Raw genomic sequence first — 23904 nt, forward strand, 5'->3', positions numbered from 1 at the left:
GTTTGCTTTTGGTAGCAGTCAAGAAGCTGCACACTGACCATGTGACCAGGGTCCTGGGTTAAATTGTGCCTGCCTCCCCCAACATCCTACGTTGAAGTTCCAAATGTCAGCGCCACCTTACTTGGAGACAGACGTCATCAAGCTGAACCAAGGCCACTAACTGCATTTTGACATGTGCTATTATTTGAATTTCAGATGTCTGCCAAACGCCCATTTGTTAAATCCTCAGTCTCAGTCTGTGGCACCAACAGGAAGTAGAGTTTATAGTAAAAGAAAGAACGCCAAGCACTTGCCACTAAAGGGACTATTTCAACAGTAGCTCCTCCTGTTCTTTTTGCTTCCTGACCATCATGAGGGAAGCAGTTTTGCTTGGCCACACATCTCCCATACTGACGTGCTGCCTCTGCTTGAAGACAGTAGAGTCAATCATCCATGGACTAAAGCCGCTGGAACCAGGAGCCAAAGGCTTTTCTCCTTATAAGTTAACTGTCTTGTGTATTTTGTCACAGTAGTGGAAAGCTGAGTAATACGACTAATATTCTTATACAAAGAGCAGATTTGGACATAGAAACACAAGGAGAAGAAATAATTCCAGAGGCAGAGAAGACAGCCGTGTTCACACCAAGAATGGAGGGCTTACACAGTCCATTTCCTTAGAGCCAATAGATAAGTGGTTCTCAGCCTTTCTAAGGCTACCACCCTTTAAAAGCAGTCCTTGTGTTGTGGCGACTCACCAAAAATAAAATTATTTGGTTGCTACTTCATTCCTGTGATTTTGCTACTGTAGTAACTCATGCTGTAAATATCAAAGGGTTGAGAAACAGTCTACTAGAAGGAAACAACCCTTCTGATACCTGGCTCTTGAACTCTCCAGAATTGTGGCATGGTGACTTTCTCTTATTCAAGCCACCAGTCTGTGGTGCTCTGTTACACCAGCTCTTGCAAATGAATGCAGTTAGCAAAGCCCTATGATTTACTAACCATCCTTTGTGGAGTATGCTTGCTGGCCGCTGCTCTCGGAGACTGATTTTTCTGTTCAGCTCTGTAAGTTTAACCAGCACGTGCCTGGTGGCCAGCATTAGAGACTTCAGAAATTCGTCCTTTGATGAACCCACCCTCTACCTCCCACCCACTCTAGTGTTGATGTTCATGGGTTAGAAACGGCCTACGGGTGATTTCTCTTAGAGAAATCGGATTATTGGAAGCCCAACTCAGTGCACCTTGCTCTAAGCCAGGAAGACAGTGAATTTGCTCCACACTCTCCATGGATATGGGAGCCCTAAAGGATGGTAAAAGTGAGCGAGCAGAGACTTAAGTTCAGTTCAAAACCTTCCCCATAGCACAGTATGAAAAGAATGCAGAAGGGCTTAAGACCTCTTGCAAGATCCAGGTTATGGCTCCGAGGGAAGCCTCCTTAGACCCAGTTAGACGCTAATCACAGGTTATTCCCATTTTTTAAAAAAGTTACTAAGTATCTTGAGAATCTTTTATCCTCATGTGAGCAGAATCTTGTTCATACTGTTATAATAATGATAATATAATAATAATAATAATAATAATAGGAACAATAATGAAAACTGGCATTTAAGCAAATTCATGAGCCATGAATTGGGCAAGCTGTTTATAGGAATAATCAGATTTGCACAAATGATTTATTTTTTAAATGTGCATAAACATTTTGTCCATATGTATGTCTGTGTGAGGGTATCAGGTTCCCCCCAGAACTGGAGATACTGTGAGCTGCATTTGCAGGTGCTGGGAATTAAACCCTGGTCCTCTGGAAGAGCAACCAGTGGTCTGACCACTGAGCCATCTCCACAGTCCATGTTACTGTAAAAATCCCCCCAAATGAAAGGTATCTGAATGCTCTGATTAACTGAGAGAATGGCAGACGTTCAAACAAGCTCAGCTATGCGGTCTCATGGACCTGGAAAATGGAAGAAACAGCTGAAACCACACCTCTGACTTGACCTCTGATCCACAGACCAGCAATCTGACTCTGACAATATGTTATAAAAAAAAAATGAAAAAGACCTTTGTGGGAGAATTTTTCCAAATTTTAGCCACCCGAAGAACTGGCTGGTTTTACCATTTTCTCTCTGTGTTCAGCTCATCTATTTATTCCAATTCTTTGATATCTCAGGGCCTCTCTGGAGTGCCCTCCACTTGCAGGCCAGTGACTTCCTTCATTAATTTCATAACTAGGCCACTATTTTCCTGCCCTGCATCTCCTAAAGCTAGATACAAGGCCAGTAGGGACAGGACCTATGTTCCAGAACAGAGTTTCCTGGAATTATTTGAACTAATCAATCCTGAACTTGCCTGCCTGGCCTAGTCTTCATTTACCACAGAAAATTAATAGAGACATCAGCTGAAGCTTTCCCTTTGCCTCTTCTGCCTCCCAGCTGCCCCCCACCCCCGTACATTCCGTGTGATCTTGTGGGGCATGTGTGTCCTCTCCTCTTCAGGGCAGTGAATAATAAACCACTGGGTCACTGGCAGTTCTCGCCCGATTTGCTGGCCCTTCCGTATCCAGCAATAATAGAACCATCATTTTAAGCCACTCTCATGGTCTCATGTAACTTTAATTTTTTCAAAACTACTTTTAATGATGATTCTTAAATGGTTTAACCTCCCTGCTAGCCCATCTCCCACTAGAGATAGTGGAAAAGAAAAGATAAGGTGTGGGGGTGGGGTGGGGGGAGTGGACCTGTTTAGATGGGTTCCTTGGAGCAACTCCCATCTGTGTTGTCTGGAAATGGGCGGTCCAGTTCACAGGTCAGCAGGCAGCGGCAGCTCGATCCACTCGCAAACACTTCACAGATGCAGTCCAGTTCAGTCGAGTCGGAATAGCAAACATGAAACAGCAGCAGTGGCACTGCCTAGCAGAGCCAGCCAGGCCTCAGCCTCAGCTCCAGTCCCCCGGAGGGACCTGGAGGGACCCGGAGGGAGGCCAGGAGAAGTTCTCGGCTGTGCCTCTCTCGGCGAAGTAAAGAGCAGAGACCCACAAGTGTTCCACAGCTAGCTCTATAAGCAAGCCAAGTTCAGTCTCCATCACCATCCATCAAGTCCTAGTCTCCATCACCATCCATCGAGTCCTATTTATACTGTCTCCAAACATCACGTGTCCTCCACAGGTCTTGCCTCAGCATGTGCATCTGTCTCAGCTGACATCACTCTGCCAATCAGCGCGAGTCCACAGAAGCAGCAAGAAACTGCAGCACACCACCAGAAGGTTTTTGGTGAGTTTCTCTCTATGGAGTCCCGACAAATGGAACTCGACTATACGATGTCAGGCTGACCAATACATGCTTGCTGTTAGCAAAGAATCCTTTATCACATGTCCTTTTACATGCCCGTTTTAGCAGAACATCCTTTCACCCGTGTCTGCGTCAGGAGAACACTCCTTCACATGTCTGCCCCAGCAAAACACCGTCTGACACAACTGACTTTTCAAAGAGCCCTTAAGTTTCCACTTCAGTCTCATCTAACTTTAATTGCTAAGCCGTGAAGCATGGAGTACACAGGTTCCAGCCAACCAAACAGTGTTGCACATGACAATTTCTACCAATAGATGGGCTCAGTTCTGAGCCTCTCCCATTCCAAACTCCAACCTGAACGTCATTACTCTTTGCTTTCCTTCTTCTCAAGACTTAGGCATTCTGCCATCAAAATACCCCCACCCCCCCGCCTCACCATCACCACCACCACTCTGAGCTCCTCTTAGATTCCAGCATTACTGGGAGGCAAAAAACGAGAACAAGGGACTCCCTGTTGTTTATCTTGCACATGATGTATCGATACGGCACTGGGATGGCAACCATAAAACCAGCCAAGAGTCTAAGGAGAGTCAAGCCAGCTGATCTCTACTCTGGCAGTGGGTGCTGTCACACACTGGTGTACAAGGTAAAGCCTAGTAGGGCCCTCTCCAGCTGCCAGCTGGTTACATCAAGTCCGGGGCTTTCCATCAAAGGTCTCAGCCACTGACCAGTTCCCTGTTAGCATCCACTTTCTGGGATACACTCCTGTTTTTGAACACAGCCAACTATTTACTTGTGCAGCTTTCTATGAAAAGGTGGTGAAATTTTGTTGTGCTGTCTAGCTGGGCAGGACTAAAGATGTTATTAGAAAAGCCAATTGTGCTGACCGAAGTCTGTCTAACCTATCATCTGGCAAGAGGAGCTGTGACTAGTGACCTGTACTTGAATGACCAGCACAAATTCATTCATGCTTTCCGAGGCTGAGTAAACAAGATCCAGCAAGATTTGATGATTTGTAGACGTAAATAGTGCAGGGTTAACCAACAACCAGTTAAACATGGACTTGGGACACAGCAACGCAGGGGCTCAACTTAAACCTGTGTAGAGTTGTATCTTAATTTTAAAAAAGCAGGATAGCACCAGATGGTTATATTTCCTTCACTCCTTTAGAAGCCAGTTCTGCTTTTGTTTTGAACTACATGTGTCAAATGAGAGCATCATGTCTCTCTCTCTCTCTCTTTTTTTTTTTTTAATCTTTAAGATTTCTAAACCTTAAGCTAGCCCAGACCCAAAAGCAAGGTCAATCCCTAACGTTCAACTCTTCCATGTTCTGCTCTTATAGCTCTTTTTTTTTTTTTTTTTTTGGTTCTTTTTTTTCGGAGCTGGGGATCGAACCCAGGGCCTTGCGGCTCTTATAGCTCTTATAACAGATTGGCAACTGGAGATTCTGTCATGAGGTTTGGAAAGAGGGTCTCTTCAGTTTGTACTGCTGTAAAGGAGATGTGGCACGGCCCTGCTGCAGGACTGACAGAGGGGCATGCATAGACAGGGTCAATCCTCTCTTAAGTTCCGGGTAGTGCACAGTGTGGGTGGACAAGGCCATGACACATGCAGTACCCTGAGGAATAGTCTGACCACAAAGGCTGGTTTCAGGAAAGACTCATTGTCATCAAAACTCTAGAGAGCACTGGTGTGTGACACCCTGGGAAACATGAGCCAAACTCCCAGCCCAAAGCAGGTTTGACACGTCCTCAGATTGTTGGTTATCCAAGGAGGCCTCTCAACACCAGGGAAATAACAAACAGAATGACTGAGTTGGAGTCCAGATTTCAAATTCAAGGCCAGAAAAGGGAGGATTTTGGGTCTGATGGTTCGCTTGATTGCATTTTGGTTTTTCTCAGGAAGTAACTCAACTAACCCAGCAGAAATATAACAGAACCTAGACAACAGAGCTGGGAAGATGGCTTTGTGGGTTAATGCTTGCTGTGCAAACACAAGGACCTAACTTTAGATCTCCATCACCCAACATGGACACCCCACACACACACACTCACACACCACAGACAAACAAGATAGTAACATCAACAACAACAACAATAAAATGTACATAACTGTTTTCTTTATTGAAAGATTAATTCTGCTTCAAGTGGGGGATTTGTGAAAGGTGGTCAGTTGTTTTCTACACCACTAGAGGGAAATCTAACCCGCCCAGTAGCTTGAACATGATCTCCTCTCTCTCTCTCTCTCTCTCTCTCTCTCTCTCTCTCTCTCTCTCTCTCTCCCTCCCTCCCTCCCTCCCTCCTTCTCCCTCTCTCTCTGTCTCTCTCTCCCTCCCTCCCTCCTTCTCTCTCCTTCTCTCCCTCTCTCCCTCTCTCCCTTTTCCCTCTCCCTCTCTCTCAGCAGAATTAGCATTTTAAGACTGAAAACATGCTTTGAAGCATTATTTTATCCGATCTCTGCATCCTTGCCCATATTTTAAAATTATTATGTGAATCTTCATGATTATAGAGGTTTCTAGAAAAGCTCAAACTGGCTATGCTAGCTGGGCTGGTGGGAAAGTCACTGTTGAGAAACAGCCCAGACAGTCTATCTGAACCTCTTCCCCTACAGCTCCAGTTTATTTCCTCAAATTTCATATTCATTAACCCTGGCGAACAGCTGGTCATCTGTCGCCACCTCGTATTATTTTTAAATTTCTGAAGATGTCTGGGTCATCTGTCTCTTCCAAGGAAATGAGCTAGCTCCTTAAATTGGCCATAGAGTTTATAGCCCAACTCTTTCGCCATGTGTTTCTTCTCTAAACTCTCTCTGCATCAATTCTCCCTCATGCTCTGGGCCACATTACTGCCACACATACTAAATTCTAAGAAGAAAGGGAAAAATGAAGTCTCTGCTTGTGGATTTATTATATGCTTAACATATGACTCTAAAACCGTGTTCTCACTCTCTTCCTCAGACATACAAATACACATGTATATACATTTGCATCCACACACATTTTCATCACATCTGCTAAGTTAATGCATATTGTGTCATTTTGAAGTCTGTCATGATCCCCGACTCCTACATCATAAGTATCCCTATCTCTAATTCTATCCTTCAGGTTTTCAACTAATAATTCCAGACTATTCATGAGCTATAAAACACAACCGGCATGCATTTAGAACATTATTCTATTCTTTCAATAACATTATAAAAAGCTACTTGTGGCTGATATAAAGTAAGTGGAAGAAATCTCGTCATTTGCCCATATTTCTGTGTCTAAAATGGCGAGAAAAAAAAAAACCATATATGCTTGTGTTCCTGGCATAGATTTAACACTGTTGGGATTTCCTGGGTTATCATATATTTATACTGATTTACTCTACCCACATGCATCTTTATAATCTCATGTATGTTCAGATTGGGAGCTGTCTGACAAGGACACACCCATGCGGTTAGACAGTTAGAATTTGTGACTCCCTGACTCCTAGGATGATCTCAACAATCGAGGGCATTGGCTTTATCGATCAAATTTGAGTAATGAAGCCTCCATGATGCCCCTGAAGAGGGTTGGGAGAACACATGGGAAGGTGGGCACTAGAGCCTCACTGAGCTGTTGTGGAGGGGAAGGGTATTATTAGAGGGAACGGATCCTACTCATTCTCCCCCCGATCCCCATAACTGGCCCTGCACAAGTGTTTCTTGGCCATCCCTGAGCTGTAACTTCTGGAACATACTAGTTACAGTCCACTGGAGCCCTCTCCTGAGGTCAGGTGAGACTGCATTGAATTTTACTGAGTTCGTGGGACCCAGTCGATGATAGAGGCTCAGGGAGTTGATGAATGTAGAACCCCCCGGCTTTGAAGGCAAACTTCTTAATAAAATTGAACTAAACTTCCAGATGCTACATCGAACTCAAGCTCGGGTGAGAAATCTGCACCCCTTTGGACTTAACGATTTGTCTGACATGAAGTCTTTCTTAAAACAAAAGCAATCCAGAAATGGTCCACGGAAAGAAACAACTCCCTTTCAGGGTTTCCACAGTTGGAAAACTGGATGATAATTATGGCATTAACCTGTAGGCCCCGCTTGTCCAAGGATAAGATAGGGGGAATGCTGGGAACTGTAGTTCTTGGGAAATAACAAGCCACATGTTTTCAATCCCCTAAGCAAGTTTGTTGAACCAACCCCGCCAGTTGTGCTTTATCACTGTAGGCTGTAGGCTTGCCTCTGACTGGACCTGATGGAAAATACAGAGGCCTTATAGGGTTGCCTTTCAAAACCCCTGCCAAATGGGACTCAGGCCATTTCCTGGGAACCCGAGAGCATGCCTGACTAGCACCCATCCTCCTGGCCAGTATTTAATTAAAGCTTGCTTCAAATTTGGCACCAAGTTGTGGTAGTGGTCTTATTTCCAGCCAGTGGGGTTAACAATAATCCCACCAGGGGGCAGTGAAGTGAGGGATCACAGAAACAGAGTACTTAAGTATCTAGGATCGATACATTGGCACATTGCTTAACTGATACAGTCAAAAAACCAAGGTTAGAAGCATCTTGGCAAATCTCAAGTCCCGACTCTGGAAACGGAATCTCTAAACGTGGGTCTGTTGTCAACGTTTCTGTAGGTCTTTCCAAGAGGTTCTGATGGCAGTCTGGGCTGAACTTCTCTGACCTAACTCTTCCCTCCTTACCTGTTTCTCAGAAGGCCCCACCCTAAGAAGACATGCAGTTCTACAACAGCATGGCAGTATGTAGGTGGAGTAGCCACACGGCCAGTGGATGACGGCCAATGTCAACATAAGCATTAATAGATACCTTCACTCTCAAAAGAGCCCCAGTCTGGACATCCGCTCCATACACAAAAACATGGCTCTGCACTGTCTATTTCTGAACTATAAATTATTATAAGAACTGTGAGAACAAAACGGTAGGTGTGCTTAGGTTTGACACACGAATTAAACAAAACAAACACAGAAACTCCTGGTGCTTTAGGTACTCTTCTGCTGGGTGCAGATAATCAAAAACACATCCAGTCACTAGTTTCAAGGAAGGTTCAAGAGTATTGGCTCCTTCCCAAGGTTGGAATGGGCTAGGGTGTGGTTACATCTTGATAAGTCCCAAGCTGACCTTCATTCTCTGATTAACCTAGTCCTTCCTAAAGCCATCTTCCTTTTCCCTTTGGCTGTCTTTTGTGCATTAAGCTACTCCACCCATAGGCTTCTGAGGACAAGGGAAGAAAGTGAACAGAATGTTTGGCAATCCAGATGAGAAGTGAGAAGGAAGGAATATGGGAACGGCCATATTGTTTCTAGTTACCTATGAATTTAAATCATTTCAGCCCAACACTTTTTACAAATTCCCACCAGCTGGTTTGAGAGCTCATTAGGGGCCTGATTGCCAGTACAATTAAAGTCACTGTGTTTGGAAACGATGTCATATTTCAGCATCTTCCCTTGGCAGGACTTTCCGAATATAGCAAAGACCAAAGCTGTGCAAACCACCTCCCCTCCCAGGGCCTTCCTCAGGTCCTTCCTTCCTTCCCTCACCACCAACCAGAGCTGCATGAATACACTAGTTTTAAACAGTTTGCTGTAGGTACGATGATTACTTGACATCAACTTAAAACAAGCAACACCATCACCTCTACAAAAGACTCAGCCGAAACTCTAGCTGTAGGGTAGAGTAGCTGTAGGGGTGGGGAGTAGCAGGACTACTGATTACATCACTGGGTTTCCTAGTGAAATCACTAGGTTAATTTGAACACTTCCTCCTCCAGGTAACAAGTCTGGATGTTTAAAGCTGCCTCATTCTTGTTCTTTAAATGTCGGAGAAAGAAACAATTCATGTGCAAAGTGAAATAGATACCAATAAAGGAACTGAAGGGAACGCTGTTCTCCTACGAAATGACCAGAACCCTACAGCATTGGGGTGGGTTAAACATACACAGTTACTTAACAGAAGTGTAGACTAGAGAGGACTTTAACAGGTAAGGTGTGTGTGTGTGTGTGTGTGTGTGTGTGTGTGTACGTGTGTGTATGTGTGGTGTATGTGTGTGTGGTGTGTGGTGTGTGTGTGTGTGTGTGTGGTGTGTGGTGTGTGTGGTGTGTGTGGTGTGTGGTGTATGTGTGTGTGGTGTGTGGTGTATGGTGTGTGTGTGTGTGTGTGGTGTGTGGTGTGTGTGTGTGTGGTGTGTGGTGTGTGTGGTGTGTGGTGTGTGTGTGTTGTGTGTGTGCTGTGTGTGTGTGGTGTGTATGTGTGTGGTGTGTGTGTATGTGTGTGGTGTGTGTGTTTGTGTGTGTATGTGTGTGTTTGTGTGTGTGTATGTGTGTGGTGTGTGTTTGTGTGTGTGTATGTGTGTGGTGTGTGTTTGTGTGTGTGTTTGTGTGTGTATATGTGTGTATGTGTGTGTGTATGTGTGTGGTGTGTGTTTGTGTGTGTGTTTGTGTGTGTATATGTGTGTATGTGTGTGTGTATGTGTGTGGTGTGTGTGTGGTGTGTATATGTGTGTGTGCACACGCACTTGTGCATATACACATGCACTCTCACACATGCACTCTCACACAGAGATGTGTTCGCTGCAATCCAGATGACAGAAGTGAAGCTGTAGACTCTAAGGATGAACAAACCAGTCCTTGCCTTTTAAGCCGCTTGTCAGGAGTGACCCAGCAGCTTCACAGTGTCATATCTTTATCTCTGCTAATGGTTAACCAATGCCTTTTCCTCTTGGAATTCTTAGAAGGAAAGAGCCGTTTGTGCCAAGAAGCGACATTTCCCTGAAACCTTGAAACCTCCATGGAAGGGCCTAGATGGATCTAAACAGTGGTTAATGTGGGTAAGCCACTGTGCCTGACTTCCCTCCCTTCCCTTTTCCTCTCCTCCCTTCTTTCCCCTCTCCCCCCTTCTCCTTTACTCCACCCCTCCTTCCCTTATGAGGTTAGAATTCTTTTAAATCTTGACTATTATATCATGATTCCAATGTATTATGCAATAGGGCTTCAGTCAGTGAGTCAATGCTATGTGCTATTTTAATCAGGAATTCTATTTTAATACAGAACTTTTAGCTAGATCATGTGCTAAAATAAATGTACTCAGCCCCATCGAGTTGGGCCTGGGGAAAGACTCTTGCTTGTATTGGAAGAGGAGAAAATGACTGAGATCTGAAAAACAACACCAAGAAAGGGTTTCCTACTCGGACTGGCAAATTTGTAAACCAACAGGGTGGAAAATAGGCAGTAATGGGAACTAAAACAAGTCCTGTTTATGTTTTGCCTACCCACACAACCATCTAAAAGCAGGCCTCTGGGGAATTTTTGGCTTCAAGAAAAACCTGTGTCAGAAATGCCATTTGCTTTTTATGGACCACCTTGGAACCTCATTTGTATATAGAAGGCCTAATGCCCTGGAAGAAGCCTAGCATGGGAAGTAAGTAAAAAAAATAAGCAAGTGTCTTAACCACTTGACCTGTGCAAATAGGGGGGAAATGCTAAGAAAAAAAAATAAGTCTCAAGTCAGAATGACTCAGAGGTGTGGAGGCCAGGAAAATCATTCCCCGCCGAGTGTGCAGCTCCTGCCTTTCTTCCCCGTTCTCAACTCGAGGTGTAGCAGACAGTTTTATTTGGAAAGACAACGTAAGTCTCCATCTAATTCTTGTATGTCTTGGTACTATCTTGGTTGAAATGTGCTCACCGAAAAATTATTTTTGGCAAAGCATGACTGCTGCCCCCAACCTCAGGCATGGAAATCTCATAATCCTGAGAGGAAAGGCTAGACTAAACGCTGAGCATGGGCTCTCCCTTACTCATGCCCCTGTCACTCTGAGAATGCCTCTCAGGCCTCTACTTCCCCATCTGGAATAATTTTGCTCCTACAGGTCTTTGAGTTCTGGGAGCAGGTAGAAGAATTCACAACACAGTGATGACCAAGTTCTTTGAGATTCCCCAAAGCAAGGCGTCCTGAATAGACTGAACTACTAATAGAGAAGGGGGTTGCCCAATGGTGACAGATTATAGTGGGAAATTCTGAATAACCATAGGATGAGAACTAGCCTATATTTCTCCCCTTCCACTTTTCCAAAAGGAAGTGTGGCTAATGTTTTTACCCTGGGGAGCACATGCAAAACAAGATCTAAAGGAAGACCATGGAGTCAGGAGCATCCCGATGCACTCAAAGGCAGAGTGGGTTCTTTCTGTTGGCCAGTCTGTCTGCAGTGTTAGTAAGTGCAGAGGTACAGTGGTTTGTGCTGAAACAGGCCCGAGTGTTCCTCTCCTCAGTTTGAGAGAGGAAGCCCAGAGTGGTGTTTGTATGGACACCTCAATGCCATGGTCCAAATTCAGGGTTTTCCTAACACCCAAAGATCGATAAGTTATGTGTGTACAATAAAGGATCCAACAAATTTGACTTCAGCTTTTCTTATGTATACAATGTGCCTTTTCCTTATTAGCACCCAGAACATTGAAGGAAGACAAGTTGTTTGGGAAATCCTGTCCTGAAACTGGCATAGATCCACAGAAAAGATCCACACTTCAATGAATGCATTACATTTGTTTGGGGTCACACACAACTTGCTTCCCATTAACGTAATCAATATGTCCTTTCAAAGGCCTATGGGGTGCTCTAAAGGGGAAGACACATGTACGGTGCCAAGAGCACAGTTCTGATCCTGTACCTGTGGTTCCTGATCGTGACCGCTGGGATCCCTCTCGTAGCTCTCCGCATACAGTCTGATGGTGGCCCGAACACCACTGGAGGAACTGAGCCGGAATATAAGCCGTGATGCATCCGAAAAGATGATCCTCAGGCCCTGAGGCAAAGAACATCGCAAATGGCCCAGTTACCAAGAGAATACAGCGGCGGTGGTATCTAACACATGCTGCAGAAATCAGAAGAGTTCTATACACCGAAGCCCGTCAGGGCCATGCCTGTTTACAGTTGGCTCTGGATGCTCACCCAAGCACAACACTGTGGTAGACCCAAAGCTACTTGAGGTTATCCATTTGTTTCTTGATTCTATTTCTGTTGTTTTGTGGTTAACGTTGGCAGATACTGAAGGGCCAAACTATGAACATATGCTTAGACTTTCTGGGTCCAGCGATACTAGACTTGAAAAAATAGTAGAGAAGACAGGGACAGGACGCTATCTAATAAATGTTCCCGAAGCCAGGGTGTCACCCTTCCAAACCTGGTTGCATTAGGCATTATGCAAATTATCTATTGCAATAAAAAGTTTACAATAAATTGGGTGCAAAATTTTTGCAAAAGTTGCAAAAAAGAGTGCTGCCCACTCCCCTGTTTTAGACTGAGTCTCGCTATGTCACCCAAGCTGGCCCTGTCCCCAAGACCCTGTCCCCAACTTATAAGAGCTGGTATTACACGTGTGTACCAACATGCTAAGTAGAAGCATCTCATTTTAAGGGTACGGTTATCTCCGTATACTCTTTGGCTTAGCTTTATCCCTTCCCCATTCTCACAGTGATGGGTTCTACCTCAGGATTGCCACCTCATCCCTCACAGGGTGTGAGTATTGTTCCACCCTCTCAGATGACCATTGCTTTGTTACCTAGAAGTGCTGTCCCCAGTTTGGGGACAGACAGAGCTATAACCAGATGCAGTGAGTGATGTCCAACATTCACATTTTTAGCCTAGAACATCACATCCCTATTCTATGTATTTTTTCTCATTAGTAATAGGGATAGTTAAAATATGACCATATTTTTATGGTCACAAGATCATATTCTGACTTCTGATGGAATATAAATCAGCTAATAAAGTAAGTCTGATCAGTAAAGTATTTGGAGCGACCAGTGGAAGAAAGAGGAGAAATAGGTGTCTGCCAGTTGCTACTTTTTTTTAAACCTTTTATTGATTCTTTGTGAATTTCACATCATGTACCCCAATCCCACTCATCTCCTAGTCCCTTCATATCTGCCCTCCACCCTTACAGCCCCTCCCCAAAAGAAAATAAAATACAACTTTTAAAAATCTTGCCATGGGAACTGTAGTATGTCACAGTGTGTTCATACTTCTTTGCTTGCAAATGTCCATTGCAATGAGTCATTGGTCTGGTTTGAGGCCTCTGGTTTCTGCTACAGCATCAATACTGCATCCTCATTGGGATTCCTCTTGGATATCTTGCTGTTGCCCTGTGTTATGGAGATCCTGCTGCTTTGGATCTACAGGGCTAAACCTTTTGTGTGCTCCAGGAGATCATAAATGGGGTAGATGTTGCAGTGGACCGACCCAAGCCCTGGATATGGACCTGAGAAGTAGCTGAGTTAGTCAGCCTGCAAGCTCTCCTGCATCCTCATCACCAGGATGATTTATGATAATTCATCCATCTCTGCCCTGGCTAGCTCACTCAGTGCTGGAGGCAAGGGGCAAAGTCATCCCCCTTCCTTCATGCCCTTAGCTCACCAGGGTTAGCTCTACTCTACTGCCCAGAAGAGGTGGTTGCTACTTTTTAAAAAAGTTTTAGGTGACCTTGATGTCAGACATTTTCCATAAATAAATTATAATTAAAATGTCCCTGGCCCCTAGTCCTGCTACTTATGATCTGTCCATTACTAAAACCACACCATCCCTGCTATGTAAATCTAATTGAAAGTTTCTTACCCCATCTCATACCTGACCACATCTGATACAGGAGGGCATCTGATCCCATCAGCATGGCTTTCTGCCTTTTAAAGTTTTGTATCAAATCCCAGACACAAAGCTTTTGTTTCTTCTAGAAATATCTAACACAAACCAGTGGGAATCAGGCAACCAAGTCCTAGTTTTTATTTACTGGATTAACACCCAAAAGTGTCCCTTTGGAGTAAGCACTAGGCTATGTCCTAGGTATATGAAAGCAAAGATACAATGCATGTTTTTCATAAACCTGGAGTCATCTGTTTCAATCATCAAAACCTGTTTCTTAGCTTTTGCCACTAGAGAGAGGAACAGTCAACCAAAGCACAAATGGAGCAAAAGAATGAATTTCCTATTATCCAGAAAATACCTGCTGCAAAACTACATTCAAACTGACCACAGACCCCTGGAAGTCCCACAGCTATGCTCACAATGATGTTTTCACCGATGCTTTCAAACCTGTTACTGATGTCTAACCCTACATTCTCGTTGACACAATATGGGGCAGGCACACCAGTATATCACTGACAGCTCCCAGAACTAGTGATATAATTTATCTATTAGTTGATTAAAAGCAATTCTAAGCCTAAGAATACTTGACGCACCTTTCTTTACAAGTGCCAAATAACTTGGGGCTACTCTTTCCAGTCCTTTCCCAGACTCAAGTCTTTGAGATAGCTTGCCTCACACAATGAACCTCCTGGGTTGGTTTAGGCCAGTTAGGAGGTATATACGGATTTCAGGTCATATTGAATCATCAGTTTGTAATAAGTTCATAACTAAGCCTTTATAAATAAAATCTCTCCCTCTGGCTATACTGCATGCCACAGACATAGAAGACCATTAGAAATCAGTAGGAAGGAAGAGATTTTGACCTTGCAAAGGTAGTAATGGAGTGAATAACATATATCCACCTTCTGGGAATAGTTCACACCATCTCTCTTTCCTAGTGCACCAACCATAAGGGTTCAACTGGGAATCAGTGTTGTTTGAGAAGCCAGTACAGGCAAGCACCATCACAATTCTGTTTCTACATGGAATGCAAGATTTTTCAGAACCCTCTTACCCTTACATTGCAATGTCATATCCACGTGTAAGGCTGACATCCATTGTTGACTTGACTAACTTAGAATTACCTAAGAGGCATACTTCTCAATGCATCTGTGAGAGAGTTTCCAGAGGTGATTCTCTGAGGAGGAAAGACCCACTCTACCTGTGGGTGGCACCATCCTATAGGCTTTGATCCCAACTAATTAAAATAGGAAAAGGGAAAAAGAAATCAGGGCACCAGCATTCCCCAGCAAGTAGCCTTGCGTGCCTGCTGTCATGCCTTCCCCACCATGATGGACTGTATCTCCGGCAACCGTGATCCAAAATCAAACTTCCTCCCTTAAGTTGCTTCTTCTTAGGTATTGATTGGTCTTAGGGACAAGAAACAGAGCTACTACCCCATATGAGTGCTATTTTTATGTGTAGTCAAATTAGATTATCTTGAGGTATGCATGTTTCTTCCAATAAGCATAATAAATTTGCAGTCCAAACATGAGCCATGTTCTTTCCAGCATGAATCATTTTTATTCTGAATAGAACAGTAAGGCCAGAGTCACTATTAAACAATACTTTCCTAGCTTCTTAGCATTTCTTTATTTCACCCAAAAAAAATAACAATAATATGTTTCCCCTTTGTTTTTATTGTTGTTTTTCTTAGGTTGTTTCAGATGTTGGGAACAGACTACCTATAGGTAAAATTTGTCAGTCCACCCCTCACCCCTTTTTAAATCAAATTTTATCAGGACACAGCCATGCCCAATCAGTTAGAAATTGTCAGTGGCTATTTCTACACTATAGTTTGAGAGATTAATAATTGTGGCAGAGATCACTTAGTGTATAAGGCCTAAAATATTTATTATATAGTTCTCTACAAAAATCATCTGCTGGCCTCGGGTATAAACAATTACATCATGCACACAGCCTGGAATATTTACCCTTCAACCTTAGAGCAGAAAACAAAAAGTTGTGGCCAGTTGCCATATCAAAATTTCAGTGGAGAGAAATGACGACAATGAAGATTATCATCGGGGTCCCACCCTCTATTTCCCAGGTGTTCCAGCTGTGGATGCGCCTGGACTACCTCCCAAATCTGACCACCTACTCCTGCTGTACGTACATCTGATGAATGGAACCTTAGTTTGCCATTCTTGCTCTTAGTGCAGGCTGCGACACCACACTGTCTTATCTCCGTCCGCCTTCACGGTCCTGCAGGAATATTGTTCAAGGCGGTATAAAGCTAGATGTTAGGTTCTCTCTCAGAAGCCAAGTGTTTTGAAAGCCTTTCCTTCCCCCAGGGAACCGGTTGTCTTTAGCTTTCTGACAGGAAACACTATGTAACTAACCATATTTCTCCGCTCAATATGGCTGCCAGGCACCTAACACTAAACTTGAAGCTGAGTCCAAGTGGCTCTCCATGACTTGTGAAGCTATGAGTTTTTCTTCTTCTGCCCTTGGCACTCTAATTTATACACTCCCCAGTCTTGATCTCTGTTTCTTATTTATATCCTAACATCTTCATTATGTGTTTCTGTTGCCATAAATCCTCTCGGACAGACAAGGCCCAGAGCAAATGAATAAAAAACAAGTTCCCATGGCAACCGGACACTGAAGCGTTTGACCTACTGTGTTTTGTCTTCAGGTCATTCATTAGCTCTGGGAGGGAGAGACTCACATACTCTGTTTACTTCTATTTTAGCTACAGAGTCAGGACAATGCCAGGCATAGAGTGGACTCTCCATAGAAACTTGATAAGTAATGTCACTACATGCTCAATACCTGGAGTGACAATGCCAGGGACCTCACCAAACAGACACTGAAAGATCCTCCATCTTTAGGCAAACAAAAACAAATGCAGGTTCTTTGTGGGGAACGGGGAGCTAAGGGCTCCACCTGAACAGTTATAGATAGCAATCACCGGCATGCTACAAACACGCCAGCTCTGATATTTACCAGCCCATTCTTCACTTCTACAATGTCCTAAGAAAAAGCGAGTTTGTCTAAGGCATTAAAGTTGAGCCAGTGTGGCTTCCTGGCTGTGCAGTTGTGAGAAGACTGTGAACTTTGCTGCATACTGGGATTAGCTGAGAGAGAATTGTCCTTGCAAAACAATAGTGTTAGGCCCTGGGCCTAGACACGGTGATTGAATTTGTATGGGGAATCCCTGGGGCACTGGGATGTAGTGTCTCTTCTGGGTAAGTTGGATGTTGTAGTCAGTCTGGACCATTGCAATCGTGTCTGCTCTGTGAGTCCTTTGCCTCATCCGCAGATGCCTGGACTGAGCTTACATGCCAGTTTTTAATTTTTAGAACACTAGTCTAAGGAATTCCCAGAACTACCATGAAAGATTGCTCTGTAGCCACAGCAGCTATAGTAGCTAAACTATCTCAATGACACAGCCATGACAAACAAACAGACATACGGGAGGTACCTGTCTATTTTAGCAGGCAGGGTAAGTTATGGGCCAGGGTGATATAAAAGTTGTTGCCTCCAATTTGCCTGCAACGCACACCTCAATGCTGAGAGCAGGGTCTGGCCCACTCTAGGTCTATTGCAACATCACGTACGGCATGCAGCAATCTCTACACAAATACCCAGCCAGCATCCGAACACCAAGTAACATGCTTTTCTCCCTCACATGTATCCCTCTTTGATTTACTGTGTGCAGGCAGTTTGGATATGGTTCAGGAATAGCAACCAGATACACCCAGGCTAGAATTCTGGCTTGGCCACTTGCTAGCTGGTGGTCTTGAGTAAGTCGTTTAAGCCCTCTAAGCCTTAGTTTCCTAACTCGGATGAGAAATAATACAGCCTTGCCTATAGGGTGGCTGGGAGCATCGCATCAGAAAATATGTGAAAAGTGCTTTGGAGAGTATCAATCACCATAAAAGTCTTATGATTCCTCTTACAGTAGAGTTGAATGATTCTGAATATGATTACCAAATAAAACCTTAGTGCTAGTGTCTTACAGTGGTACACACTTGTTTATTTTTTATGATATTTTGTTATTGTTGCATGTTTGTTTGTGCGGTGGGGTATGTATACAAATGCTACAGTGCGTATGTGGAGGTCAGAGGACAACTTTTGGCAGTTGGTTCTTTCCTTCTACTATTAGGTCCTAGGGATTGAGTATTGCCTGCCCTCCAGAATCACTGTTGCTCTCATCAGTCTTCTGCCAATGATTCTCCTCATGTCTATCCCCAAAATGACTTCTTTAGCAATAAAAGGTTCCTTTGTTAATAGTCATTAGTCACTCAGGGACCTAAAAATCCTCAGATGTGGTCCTGGCCACTTCTCTGATTATGGAGGAGAAAGGAAATGGTTGAAACTGGTTCAGTGCTGTAACACAGGAAGAGGCCCCTAGATCTTTTGACTCCAGGCAAATGATCTGATGCCACCCCAATATGAAAGCACCCACGTTCGTGGATCACATGAGATGCCAAATGCCTGACCGTTTTCTCCGGATTTGTATAGTCCTCAAAGCTGGCTCAGAGCCTTATGTAGAGTAAGTTTCTGATAAGCATTTGATAAATGAGTGTTGGAAGGGTGGTTGTTTGGGTTTTTTTTTTCTAAACCCTCCTGTAAATCAAGGCAGGGAGATGTGTTACTTGCTAAATCCATGCAGAGCCACCAGATGTTAGTTTGGAGTGTAGAGGCCATATTGCAGCCAGACAGGAGGGGGAACTGTGCTTTACCAGCAACTATTGGCAGCGTCTGACTTAGTCAAATGCTGATGGGAGGATGGATTCCAGGGAGAAACAGCATATGGCCCTGGAATCTGGTACAGCATCACATGTAAAGTGAATTGGCCATGCGAGGCATGTGAACATGGAGTCAGGACAACCTTGGCAGATACTCTGAGCCTAATGTGGATAGTATCTCCCATAGGAGATGGTGGCCATTTATCTGGAAAGCTCTCAGGTAAAAACATTGCCATGTAACAGCTGAAACATATTTTGTAGAAGAAAACGTGCAGCCCACAGAGCAGGGGATTTGGATGGAACACGCGAGGAAAAAGCAACTACATGGACCTGCCCGTGTTTCTTTCTTTAAGTCATAGCATTAATTGGAAACATGAGTTCAAACACAATTGAGTAAGGCAGCAGCTAGTCCATACAGAGCCTTTGTATGAATTACAAGATGGGACCCCCACCGGGGTGGGAAAGGGATGCAAAGGCACCTCCCCTCTTGGCTAGCTTTGGACTTGGACTTTAGCTTGCCCATTAGGCCTTTGTACAGTGCACTAAGTGTACATCTGCAGTTACCATGTACCAGAGTCATGGTCTCATTTAGGCTTTGCCTTAGTTCCTTTTCTACTGCTGTGACTAAACACCGTGACTAAGGCAACTTACAAAAGAAAATATTTAGTTAGTTTGGGAACTCAAGGTCCCAGTGGCTGGAGTCCATGATCTTCATGGCAGGAATCCTGGCAGGAGGCAAAAAGGCATGGCACTGGAGGTACCTGAGTGTTCATGTCTGATCCACAAGCATTAGCGTGCATGCATGTGCATGCATGTGTGTGTCTGTGCGTGTGGGGGGATCAGTATCAGGCTTATATAATAATGTGGGCCTATGAAACCTCAAATCCCATCCCTAGTGACACACCTCCAATAAGGCCACACCTTCTAATCCTTCCCAACAGTTTCACCAACTAGAGACCAAGCATTCAAACATATGAGCCTATGGGGATCATTCTCAACCCCCTCACCCCCTTGCGACCTGGAGTAGCTGGGAGAACTGGGCCTGGGTCATGAGAGTGGGAGAGTTAGCCCTGCCCCATCACTAGCTGTAGCACTCAGGAGAGCAGGCTCTGTACCTCACCTGAGCAATACAGTGGAACTGGTGTGGACTGGCTGGTTTTATGTGTCAACTTGACACTAGCTGAAGTTATCGCAGAGAAAGGAGCCTCCCTTGAGGAAATGCTTCCATGAAACCCAGTCTTACAGGCATTTTCTCAACTAGTAATCAAGGGCGGAGGGCCCAGTCCATGGTAGGTGGTGCCATCCCTGGGCTGGTAGTCTTGGGTTCTATAAGAGAGCAAGCTGAGCAAGCCAGGGGAAGCAAGCCAGTAAGTAACATCCCTCCATGGCCTCTGCATCGGCCCCTGCTTCCTGACCTGTGTGAGTTCCAGTCCTGACTTCTTTGGTGATGAACAGCAATGTGGAAGTGTAAGCTGAATAAACCCTTTCCTCCCCAACTTGCTTCTTGGTCATGATATTTGTGCAGAAATAGAAACCCTGACTAAGACATGGACCTTATGACAAAGGCATGGGTGAACAAGCACCAAGGGTGTGAGAACCACCCAGCCCTTCACAGGCTACAGCACTTAGGAGAGTAAGCTCCACACCTTGACTGGGCAGCAGAGTGCAACTGGTTCTGGAGGTGTAGGTGAGCTCACCTTGAGGGCATGAGAGCTGACCCAGCCTCTTACTGATGGCAGCATTGGGTGGCCTGGCCAGAGCAGTGCTGGAGAGCTCACCCTGGGGGTGCAGAAAAGGGAGAGCCAGCAGGCTGACCAGTTCAGCTACCACCCAGGCTCAGATCCAGGGCAATGAATCGGCCCACCTCAAAATCTATATCATTTGCAAATGGTTGGGACACTTTAAAAGGTCTTGCTGTTTCAAGCTGTGGGACCTCCATAGCAACAACAGAATAACTGGGAGGAATCCCAAAGAGGATCCAATGTTGATGGTATCACAGAAGCCAAAGATCTCAAACCACACCAATGACTCATTGCAATAAACATTTGTAGTAAGAATTATGAAATTTTTGTTTCTTTTTAAAAAAGACCAATATCATAAGAATGCTTCTGTTTTAATCCCAGGTGTGGGGTATGGGGCTGCTTCACAGCAGCTGACTATGATTTGCCTCGGGCTCTAGCAGAGCTGTGGTTTTGCCAGCTGCAGATAGTTTCCGTGACTGTGTGACATTTGGAATTCTGGGAACTTTTCAGCAGGTATATAAATGCTAGGGTCCCGAGAGACAGGGTTGATGGTTGTGGTTTATTAGTTGTTGTGGTCAATGAAGAAACAAAAAGAAAATTAGATTTACAGATCTCTCTCTCTCTCTCTCTCTCTCTCTCTCTCTCTCTCTCTCTCTCTCTCTCTCGTGATAGGGAGTGAAACTGAGAGGATAAAGGGTAGGGGAAAAAAGGACCCTCAAAGTAGCAAAGGCCAGCTACAAACATTAGCAAATGAAGATGTGTGGACAGAGGGGCCTGCTGTGGGACACACTGTGACACACCACAGCTTTCACAAATGAGATGTTTTCTAAGCTTTGTTGTGGCGGTGGTATGTTTTATTTTGAGGGGTGATTTCAAGGGCAAAGGGCTGATATGACGGGACAGGGAGATGAGTGGCACTGGGATGATGTGAAACTCAAAAATAATCATAAAAAGTTTTTAAAAAAATCAACAAGCCCAGTTGGGTCCAACAGAAAGAATGAAAGAATTATTTGGGGAAAATTAAACCAAACGACTCCTCAGATGCTCTCTCAAAGAGCCCATCTAACAAATACTGCCTTAAGTGATGAGAGGCTGCTTGGATTTTCCTCATCAAAATCCTAGCCATAAAATGTGGGCAAGTGGAAGCAGACAGTGTACATTCACTCACTTCTTGGTTGGAATTATTGCCCATCCCTGTTTACATCAATCACACTGGCACTGGGCCTAGGAGACCAGGGACTTAGAAATAACACCACATCCCCAACCCCTGTCATAGCAGTACTTTGTCTCTTAGTTCCTGTGAGAAGATTCAACCTTGCCTTTTGAGATGATATGACCATCCAGAGACACTAGGGTTTCAATCATGAGATGCCTGTGATTGAGGAACACTTAGAGGCTCTTCACAGTTTAGAAGACAGCCCTAAACCCACCAACTTTTGCCAGGAGAGATTAATTCATTGTAACTGAAGTCTCTAGAAGCAGGAGGGCCTCCCACTTAACAAGAAACCATGATACCATTACCCTAAAGAACTGACTATGTGTGTTTAGTGCTTGGAGGACAAATAGGAAAGTCTCAGGGAAATCAGATACTACTAGAGAATATTTTTCCAATACTTTTCAAGATGTCCTACTAAAAGGCATATTTAGCAAAGCAAATAACCAAGTTGTTTTCATTTGCCATGACTACAGGGTTGCAGAACTGTTGAAGTGGAAAATTATAATTGTAGGTATCATAATACCACATGAGATTGTCTATAATCAATCTCATCAAGAAAGCTAACCAGCCATATAATTATATTCTTTTAAAGAAAGACAGAGTTTTGATGCAATGATCTCACTGGGCCAGCTCCTGCTTATTCTTCTTGGTATGATTTAAACGTCATCTCCCTCTGAAGAGCTTTCTAGATTCCTTCTCTACATTAGTCCCCCCAATATGTATGCCCAACTAAGTTTTCAAAATAATGTTTGATAAGTTCTATAGTAATTACAAGTTCCCTCAAGTTGCCTCTCCTGATAACCCTCAGGTAAGCAGAGGGCAAGAATCCCAGCTGTATGCTGTTGGGTTCTCAGGACCAGAGGGCTGAGTAGCAAACAGTAGCTGTGTGGTAAATACTTACCCAGTGGATAATAACATGAATGAATCAACTCAATTACTTTCACCATATTTTCATATTTGCCACGAGGATTGTTTCTCAACACCACAATATAATCCTTATGGTAACTTCGCACTCCTCACACACTCCGTTACGCTATGCAGAAGGACTACTATACTTGGGTGCCAACTTTCAGACTTCAACTCTACTGGTGGGCTCCATCAGTGCAACGGAATCACTCCCAAGGTTCTGCTTATAGACGCACAAACCATGCTCCTATCAATGGCACATGCAAAAGCAATGGGTAGCTTCACTGTTACAGTCTCTGAGGTATGGTTCATTGATAAGGGTATGATGGAAGTTGGCTGGTGAGGCTGACGATGGACCAGCTAGCCCTGAAGAGAGAAGCCCTTGGCTTTGGAGGGCCAGCACCCTCAGCCAGCACTATTCAGTGGCTTTGCATTATGCAATAGATGCTGGTGGCTCAGCAAACATCTCTGGGAATGGAGTGGAGAGGATGATGGCACTGAGAGGGACAAAGTCAAAAGCCACATCCAAGAACTGCAGAGTGATTTCCAGACTGCCAATTTATTTTCATCATTGTTTCTAAATACTGAAATGAAAAAGGACAGACCCAGTTCCTGCATGTTAAAGCAAAAGTCTAACAGCGAGTGGACTTCAAAGTAGGCTTTCCTCTGAGTGAATTTCTTTCTTCCAGACTGAGGAGAATATTCAACTGTTTTCATGCAGCCTGCGTAACTTGAAGTATCATGCCTAGAGTTATCCCAGAGTTACATATAAGAAAATGTGTCTTTCCCTATTGGATAGCTGGTACACATTTATTTACATCAAGTTTTAACTGTTGCTTGCAAATTATTCCATCACCAATAGGACTTTTTGATTTTTGAGCTGGCTAAATGGAAATGTAGAAGATTTGTGTGAGTGTGCAGAAAAAAGGAGTCTCAGTTGCTTGAATTTTACTTCCGAAGTATCAAGTTTTCTTATTTAAAAGCAATTTTTCATAATGTAGGCTACAGTCCTGGATTGAAGCCATAATGGTGGTAGTAGGCCAGCTCTCGTGTCTGACCACCTTTCCCAACTGCCCTTCATTCACAGGACCAAGACTAAAAATTTCCTAGTGTTAGTATTGGAAGAGTCTCACAGCTGTGGGCACTGAAAAGACAGGACCAAGGCTACAAGTAGATAGGACAAGCTAGACAGATCACAGTAGTGATAGGAGGCCATATTGGCATTAAAATGTTCCTTTTATGTTGGTGGTAAAAGGGACAGAGCACCTAGCACCAGTGGAGCCCTGGATATCTGCACCACAAAATCAGCCTTGAAGCAGGACTCAGACCCCAAGGGCTTGGCAAACTTGCCCGCATCTTGCTACAAGGCAAACACTGGGAAGGTCTTAGACTTGTCAGTAATTTGATCCTATTCACATTGTAACTGT

At 44.1% G+C, this 23904-nt stretch overlaps 1 protein-coding gene across 2 annotated transcripts in view; it reads right to left on the minus strand.

Moving 5' to 3' along the window:
• Pgm5 (phosphoglucomutase 5) overlaps positions 1 to 23904 on the minus strand; it is a 187761-nt gene that overhangs the window by 14191 nt on the left and 149666 nt on the right. For both annotated transcript variants that reach the window (NM_001191953.3, XM_063273533.1), the window contains exon 10: positions 11908 to 12042. In NM_001191953.3, the coding sequence (NP_001178882.1) occupies positions 11908 to 12042 (135 nt within the window). The remainder of the gene's footprint in view (positions 1 to 11907; positions 12043 to 23904) is intronic.

Source organism: Rattus norvegicus, chromosome 1 (genome assembly GCF_036323735.1).
Source record: "Rattus norvegicus strain BN/NHsdMcwi chromosome 1, GRCr8, whole genome shotgun sequence".
In the NCBI taxonomy this organism is placed as follows: Eukaryota; Metazoa; Chordata; class Mammalia; order Rodentia; family Muridae; genus Rattus; species Rattus norvegicus.